This window comes from Tasmannia lanceolata, unplaced genomic scaffold (assembly GCF_043159265.1).
Source record: "Tasmannia lanceolata isolate RefF3 unplaced genomic scaffold, GAP_Taslan_0.1 ptg000037l, whole genome shotgun sequence".
NCBI lineage: Eukaryota > Viridiplantae > Streptophyta > Magnoliopsida > Canellales > Winteraceae > Tasmannia > Tasmannia lanceolata.
Window position 1 is genome coordinate 30,018,905 of NW_027518714.1, and position 8,832 is coordinate 30,027,736.

The 8,832-nt window shown below is 43.7% G+C and overlaps 1 protein-coding gene across 1 annotated transcript; it reads right to left on the reverse strand.

Annotated features, from left to right (window-relative positions):
* Window positions 1-287: 287 nt before the first annotated feature.
* LOC143862230 (uncharacterized) lies at window positions 288-5,672 on the reverse strand. Its single transcript, XM_077373238.1, has 2 exons — window positions 5,494-5,672; window positions 288-1,485 (listed from the first exon to the last, which is right to left on the reverse strand). Exon 2 carries the CDS (start codon window positions 1,412-1,414, stop codon window positions 311-313), a length of 1,104 nt encoding a protein of 367 aa, XP_077229353.1. The 5' UTR covers window positions 1,415-1,485; window positions 5,494-5,672; the 3' UTR covers window positions 288-310.
* Between the last annotated feature and the right edge of the window lie 3,160 nt (window positions 5,673-8,832).

An 8,832-nucleotide genomic window follows, 5' to 3' on the forward strand; every position in this document is an offset into this window, starting at 1 on the left:
GAAGACCATCTTGGTTGTCTGCCATTGGTGAGGATGAGGACGGGAAAGAAGGAGATGCTGGGGTTCTTAGAGAAGGTGGCGGAGAAACAGATTTCCTCTCTAACCGCGAAGAGACCCGAACCCAAGGAGTATTAGGGTTAGCTATGATGTTTATTGCCCTGTAATATCCGAAAGACATATTTTAAAATCAGAGAGAAGAATAGACGATGATGCACACATAGACAAAGATAATGAAAGAGAAGGATGGACTTTATTGATCAATCATTAAAATTTGAGTACATGGTTCAATCTTTCAAAGATAAACATGGAACTAAGCATTCTTTTTAGACTTCTTCTTCGGACGACAATCTTCCTCAACTGACTCCTTTAAAGGTTTGATGATTCTTGCATCCCAAGCAGATGAAACAGCTTTGACAATCTTGGGCTTGAGACCCTCAGGCGGATAGAAATGATGAAGGGGAGGCACAATGGATTGCTCCCTTCCATACTGACGCTGAATCCTGGCAGGAACATAAAAGGAAGTCTTTTTGAGACCAAGAAGGCGAACGTAGTTAGCTTCTCCGGTGTTGAAGACAGCTTCTTGGATTCCGGGAATTTGCCAATAAATCTGATCTTCTTGGCGAGAATTTAACCATTCAACCCAATCGCTTTTATGATCGAAAGAAACATCATGACGCCATTCACTGAAGGTGTATAACGTATGATCAAAATGGACAGGAGCTGCAATTTTTAGCTTGTGGCATAACCACACTTGAAGTAATGCAGGACATCCTGAGAAAGACCCAACGAAAGAGCGAATATAAGAGCTTGGACCTGAACTGGCACGAAGGTGAGCCATATCATCCAATCCATTGAAAGTTTCTGCAAGCATAGTAGGAATTGGATTGGCGCCACGATCCATTTGATCAACGAGGTCCAGAAGAACAGCTGACGCAAAGCGAGAAGGCTGGACAGTGAGGAACCTAGCAAAGGAGCAGAATCTCAAAGCGCGCCGTCGAGCTTTTTGAATATCAACAGCACCAATGTATCCAACAGGAGGGTAAATGTCAATCAGTCGCTGCATGGACACTTCTTGGCCTTTCATGAAAGAGTTCATGGATTCATCTGGATTATCCATCAAGCAAAGGAACAAAGGACGATAATCTGGAACACAGGATGGCTTCACTAGAGGGCCATCCACAGGATATTCCAATAAGGCACACCATTCTTCAAAGGTGGGACACATTTCTTGGTTGCCAAAATGGAAGACATGATGATCGGGATCCCAACACTCTGATGCGGCATAGAGTAATCCCCAATCGAGCTTGATGGTTGCCACGTAGCCGAAGAGATTTTTCTCTTGTTCACTTATGGCGTAGATATGGGATTCTCTTAATGTACCACGGATCCAATCAAGAATTGTACGAGTAGACATAGTGCCCGTAAGCCAAGAGAAGGGATATAAGAATGATCAGGATTACATGAACACGAGATTGGGATAAGTTCCTGCCAGTACAAGGAAAGTATGAATACATGATCGAATCATACGATAGAAGAATGAAAGGCATACGATCGAAAGATTAGATGAGATAGCATAAGATTGCTTTCAACGGATAGATCAAGAATGACTAATCCTATGAGATCTTTGGAAATGATAGGATTTATATCCTAACCCCTAAAGGAAATTTTTTTTTTTTTAATCTCGCACATTTTAACAGTGTGACATGAAGGCATCAACCCTAATCCTAATCAAGCGGAGTGGAGAGAGGATCTCGACTCATGACTTTGTTCGTGTACCTAGGACCGATCGTAGCCATTGGAAGATGGTCTACGGCCTAATCTAGACACAAATAGGTAGGATATCCTAAACTAGGCTCACACACGTGATACACATGTGTTTGTATACTACATGCATGTGTGGGTTAATCTAGGGGTAAGGCCAAGAGTTCCCTTAGCGCGAATCCCTGTTCGATATACTGTACCAGTGTCCGGCGTATCAGTACGTGAACAAGAGATCCGTTTACGTACCATAAAGGTACTAGGCTAAAGGTGGAATGCTTCTCTAGCACAGAGGCACCAGGTGATGAAATCCCAGTCAACCATGCTAGATAACACTCCGGGTTCCTAAAATAGGACGTGTGTGCACGTGAAATGCAAGGGTTTAGATGCAAGTGATGTAAGTGTGTGCAATAAGTTTGCGCAATCTATGATGCCTTCAGGTTTTGTTAGATTAAGTTCAAGTAAAATGTGATGAGAAAATAAAACAAGGCAAACTAATCTAACAAGTATAGAGTTTTTATGAGCCAGTTAAATTAAATTCAAATGAATTATCTTTTGAAATTTTAATGAAGTTAGGTGGTCCCCAGCAGAGTCGCCAAACTGTGGTACCTAGCCCGTGAGGGAGTGTGGGGCGCGAGCCGCCACGCGCTCTCTCTTGGTCTCTCGTATCCACGCGATTGGCGTGTGTTTTTAATTGTTGATTGTAATTCGTCTTTTATGTGAACTTGGGATCACTAAGGCAATCCGAATTCCACACGAAAGAGACTGACAGAGTCGCCACCTAGATGTGGGATCTAGGACCCGAAATTAACCAGAAATCTAGACTCGCTACCTGGTTACGAGAATGGAAGGTATGGGGAGTTATCCGCCACATGCACCATTCTTGCCCGATAATCGGTCTTCGATTCCAAAAGCTAACTCTTTTAAATTTATTTTAAATGGCTCATTCAACTCTATGTTAATGTGCGAACTAAGTGACATGCATCCTATGATCTAATTTCAATGAGAATCCTAAATGTGTATCTTGATTTATTAATTTGTCTGGATTCAATCTAAGTGAAAGTTCTCCTAGAATTCTAATTTCATGGAAAGTCCTAAGTGATTTGATTAAGTATTTACAATAAAATTAATATACAAAACACCACAATTTGTTGTGGTGCCGACTCGCGGGTGGAATGCCATCAGACATCCAAGCTGCCTACGTACCCAAGCCTCACTGGGATCAGAGTCGACGTAGTTCGGTGCACCTAAGCTAAGTTACATATGCCTAACTCAACTAAGACACCGACCTAGACGGGATTGACTGTTTCAACAGTTTTAGGAGAAGTTATTTAATTCAAGTTGAGGATTTTATTATCTTAGGATTTCATCTAAGATGCTATATGATTCTCATCTAAATGCAAATGGTCCCTTAGACTAATGCAGGTTTGCCTTACATCCTAGTTTACTAGGCTTGTCCTAGGGAAAGATTGGGTGACTAGTGTAACTAGACCTATGGCACGGTTGCTATACATAGCAAGCGTCCGTGATGAGGCTGGACTCCTAACTCTAGGACTCTCTAAAACTTAGGACACGACACGACACCGGTGTTCCTAAATTGGGCTCTAAGGGTCCTTACGACGGAAACCGTGATCCAACGGTTCCGAAAGACACAAGACAAATCGATTTAAATTCTCGAGGTTAGTGAAAAAAAAAAATGGAAGAGATGATGAAATAGTGTGAGGGAATGAGAAAGATAGAGAAAGGTGCGACTGAACTTGGGAGTGCCAAATTGCCTACGTACCCCACGATGGGGATCAAGCCACACGTAGTTCCGCTGGGGAGGTTGCTTGGATTTTGGAAAACAGGATTGGTATTTGGATCAGGAATCGGGTTTGTATTTGAGCATTGGACTTGAGATTCAGAAACATTGATTTAGCAATGGGATTTTGGAATTGGGAATTTGCATCAAAGAATTGAGCATATAGGAATCATCAAGGGTTTGAATTTTGGGAATTCAAAATGGGCGGGCTTATGAGATTCGGTCAAATGGATTCAGACATGCGACTCAGATTGTGTTGGGATATGACTTGGTTAGGCAAAAGGGAGGAAGTTCTATTAGGTGTAAAAGGGCATTAGTAGAATAGGGGAATGACTCGGTTGTGACATGGAAGGCCGCAACTTGGTCGAATGCGACTCGGTTGCATTGGGATGGGTTGATTAAGGAATTGGATTGAGTCAACTAAGGGGAGAGTCCAATCGGTTAAAGAGGTTGAGCATACTCGACTAGAGAGTTGGGTCAACTCGACTAGGGAGGTTGGCTAGAGTTGACTCAGTTGAGCTGGGTTGGGATCCCACTTGGATGGATTGTATTGGGGCGATTTGACTTAAGCTGCAGGTGGCCTGGCTGGGTTAGATTTAATGTAACCAGATTTATGGATAAATGGTGTGCCTCAGTGAGTGGACAAAGGTATGGCTTGGGTTGATGTGACTCGGTTGAGTTGTGCTAGGGTCAGGTTAGGTGGGGTTAATGGTTGAGTTGGATTGGATTGGGTTAATGGTCAAGGTCAAGTGCGGGTTGACTTGGCTTAGACTGGATTGGAACTGGTTGAGCGTGGATTGGGGTGCGGCTTGAGGTTTGGGTGGTTGGAGTATCTTAGGAACCAATAGGGCAAAGTGGCTCTTAAGGGGAATGAATTAATTGGGCCGAATGGGCCCGATGGCCGGGTTAACTGGGTTGGCCGGGTCTATTGTAGGGGTGTATGAGGGTACTGTTGGGTGGATGAATGAAAGGCATGTGGTGTATGATGTGTGGCTATGGTTATAGGGTTTAAGGCTTATGGGTATGGGTTTAGGTGTGGTTAATGGTTAGGTTGGATTGGGTTAATGGTTAGGGTCAAGTGAGTCGGGTCTAAGTTAGGAGCAAACCCGAGACTAGCCATGGTCTAACTAGGAGGAAGCAGGGTACAAACCAGGGTGCGGACCAGGGTGCACCAGGGTGCGAACCAGCAGGGAACCAGGGTGCGAACCAGCAGGGGAACCAGGGTGCAACCAGCAGGGAACCTGGGTGCAACCAGCAGCGAACCTGGGTGCAACCAGGGTCTAACCAGAGTGCGAACCAGCAGGGAACCAGGGTGCGAACCAGCAGGGGAACCAGGGTGCAACCAGCAGGGAAACCAGGGTGCAACCAGCAGGGAACCTGGGTGCAACCCGCAGCGAACCTGGGTGCAACCAGGGTCTAACCAGAGTGCGAACCAGCAGGGAACCAGGGTGCGAACCAGCAGGGGAACCATGGTGCAACCAGCAGGGAACCTGGGTGCAACTAGCAGCGAACCTGGGTGCAACCAGGGTCTAACCAGAGTGCGAACCAGCAGGGAACCAGGGTGTGAACCAGTATCGAACCTGGGTGCAACCAGCAACGAACCTGGGTGCAACCAGGGTCTAACCAGAGTGCGAACCAGCAGGGAACCAGGGTGCGAACCAGTATCGAACCTGGGTGCAACCAGCAACGAACCTGGGTGCAACCAGGGTCTAACTAGAGGCTAACCAGGGGGAACCAGGGTGTGAACCATTAGGGAAAAATAAAAATGAAGATAAGATGGGTTAAGAGAAGAGGGAAACATGTATAACTTCAAAGTCTACCATCAAGAAGAATGAGTAAAGATTGATCCTAGATGCTTCCTAACATGGTTTTTCTTTTAAAGTAAAAGATATGCATGAAAACAGACCCTACATAGAATTGAAATAAATGCCTACCTCTTTGAAAACCCACTTTGTGTTTGATTTTTCTTTGATGTTAATTCCTTGAAGATGATTCCTTGCTTGATAATGACTGCTTTTGATATATATCACCCAACGTATCACCCGATCCGGCAAGGATGGCCGAACCCTTGAAGAGATGAGGGAGAGGGATGAATTTTCTAAGAGAGGGATTCTTTTTCTCCTTTTCCATTGGATGGTGGGATGAGAGGGTATTTATAGGAGAATGGGATAGGAGGTTAGGTGAGGTTAGGTGAGGTTAGGTAAGGTTAGGTGAGGTTAGGTAAGGTTAGGTGAGGTTAGGTGAGGTTAGGTGAGGTTTGGGTGGTTAGGATGAGAGGAGAGGTTAGGTGAGGTTTGGATGGTTAGGATGAGAGGAGAGGTTAGGTGGTTTTGGATGGTGAGACCCAGGTCAAGATCTGTCATTGATCTAACGATTTACGGAAATCGGGTCTCGGAATGGAATCAGGGTCCGGGCTATGAAGTGACCCTAGCTTATTTTGTCCCGATTGATGATCCGTAAAGTCAGATCAAGATATTAATGACCTAAAACATATAAATCAATGATAGAGGGGGTTCTCACATGGATTTAACACACTAAATTCACTAATCAGGGTATTTTTCAATTTTTCGGATCTAATCATCTCACCAGGTACATCTCTTTATCATTTTGTTTTTTTCAAAAAATTTGAGGATGGATCAATATATTAGGTTATTGTTGGTTAAAGTAAAGCAAAATGTGGGTGTCTACAGCTATGTATCCTTACATTTTCCAAAAATCACTCATATGCCCTCTTCATTTGGTGATCACGATCGGCCACTTGCCGAGATAGGTCATGTTTAAAGAAACCATTTCCATGGGGTAATCTGATTCATCCCATTGATTGACCACAACACCAATTAATTGCATCCAACGAACCATTTCAGCAAAAATGATCCGAACCATTGATTTGTTAGGCCATTACGTAACTTGGTCGCCCCTCTAAAGCTGTTTTCTTAGGCTTATCAAATCTGTTTATCGGATAGATCACAATATAATGGAGGCGTGCCCCAAATTCTTTCCATTTGATAATCTTGACCATCCCTTGATGGTCATTTTTAGGCATTAGATCGAAGTAGGTTCAAAACTCACTTTTCACTAAAACAATATGCAGGCCCCCCGTTTGATCCAAATCTAAACAAATATTCAATGCGGGCCCACCGAATGGGTCCAAATTCTCCCTGGCTTGGATTCTTCTGAATAACCATTCTCAACTCTTTGCGAAAAGAAAAAATGCGGAACATTGCGGAAATGATCGGAAAGATTGAGAAAGCATAAGGGACGGACACGGGAATGGAAAACACTGAAAAAGACTGATAACAAGAACACTAACTTCTTTGTTGATTAAAGCGGAGCAAAATGGGGTGTCTACAGATGCCCCTCTTTGGTAGAGATGACGTAGTCATCGAATACCAAAGCAAAAAGTGACAGAACCATTTTGCGTAGCTTTAATCGACAAAGGACTCTCTAGACACAATGCAACTTAATATATTGCAAGACCCTAGATGAAATCCTAGAATTTGAACATAATAAAAATCTTTTACTCTAAGCACCATGAGATGGCAGTTTACAATAACGGAGAATCGGATTTACTCTGGGTGCAAAAACCTTGCAACTCAGAACAAAGGATGATTATGATGCGGCGCCGTTCACAAATGGGCAATGAGAGGATGCGATATCATTTTCGAATGGATTCTGAAGAGAAAGAACCAAGATCGTTCTCAAACCGCTTTTAGAAGAAGATGAGACGCCGTTCACAAGCGGGTTCAAGGAGGATAAGAGGTATTCCTAAATGGACTTGAAAAACGACACACCGTTCACAAACGGGCTCAAGCAGGATATGAGACTAATCACAAATGGACTTGGAAAACGATACACCGTTCACAAACGGGCTCAAGGAGGACATGAGGCCATTCACAAATGGATTCAGAAAATGAGACACCGTTCACAAACGGGTTCAAGGAGAAGACGAGACCATTCACAAATGGACTCGAGCAATGAGGCACCGTTCACAAACGGGCCCAAGGAGAACATGAGACCATTCACAAATGGACTCAGAACATGAGATACCGTTCACAAACGGGCTCAAGAAGGACATGAGACCATTCACAAATGAACTCAGAAAATGAGGCACCGTTCACAAACGGGTTCAAGGAGAAGACGAGACCATTCACAAATGGACTCGAGAAATGAGGCACCATTCACAAACGGGCTCAAGGAGGACATGAGACCATTCACAAATGGACTCAGAAAATGAGGCACCGTTCACAAACGGGCTCAAGGAGAAGACGAGACCATTCGCAAATGGACTCGAGAAATGAGGCAACATTCACAAACGGGCTCAAGGAGAAGACGAGACCATTCACAAATGGACTCGAGAAATGAGGCACCGTTCACAAACGGGCTCAAGGAAGACATGAGACCATTCACAAGTGAACTCAGAAAATGAGGCAGCGTTCACAAACGGGCTCAAGGAGAAGACGAGACCATTCACAAATGGACTCGAGAAATGAGGCACCGTTCACAAACGGGCTCAAGGAGGACATGAGACCATTCACAAATGGACTCAGAAAATGAGACACCGTTCACAAACGGGCTCAAGAAGAAGACGAGACCATTCACAAATGGATTCGAGAAATGAGGCACCGTTCACAAACGGGCTCAAAGAAACAAGATAGCTTTGATTGATGAATCCAACAACGAAGAATTTAGAGATTTTTCATGAACTTGAATTTGACGTAGGATTGGATTTTTTTTTAATCGGGGATTGGATTTGATGAATTTTTTATTTTTGAGAAATGAGGCACCGTTCACAAACGGGCTCAAGGAGGACATGAGACCATTCACGAATGGACTCAGAAAATGAGACACCGGTCACAAACGGGTTCAAAGAGACAACGAGACCATTCACAAATGGACTCAGAAAATGAGACACCGTTCACAAACGGGCTTGAAGAATATAAGAAACTATTCCCAAATGGATTTAAAAAAAATGATGCACCGCTCCCAAACGGGTTAGAAGAAGATAACAGGCCATTCCCAAATGAACCCGGAAGATGAGACACCGTTCACAAACGGGTTCAAAGAAACGAGATAGCTTCGATTGATGAATTCAACAACGAAGAATTTAGAGATTTTTCATGAATTTGAACTTGACGTAGGATTGGATTTTTTGAATCGGGGATTGGATTTGATGAATTTTTGTTTTTTTGAACTCAATGAAATCGGGGATATTACAGATCGTGCCCGACAAAGATATTGAAAACTAGGACTTTGACGAATGATGAAACTGCAAA

What these genes read in the sequence shown, in the direction of transcription:
- LOC143862230 (XM_077373238.1), bottom strand. Translation starts at nt 1,414, where the DNA reads ATGTCTACTCGTACAATTCTTGATTGGATCCGTGGTACATTAAGAGAA.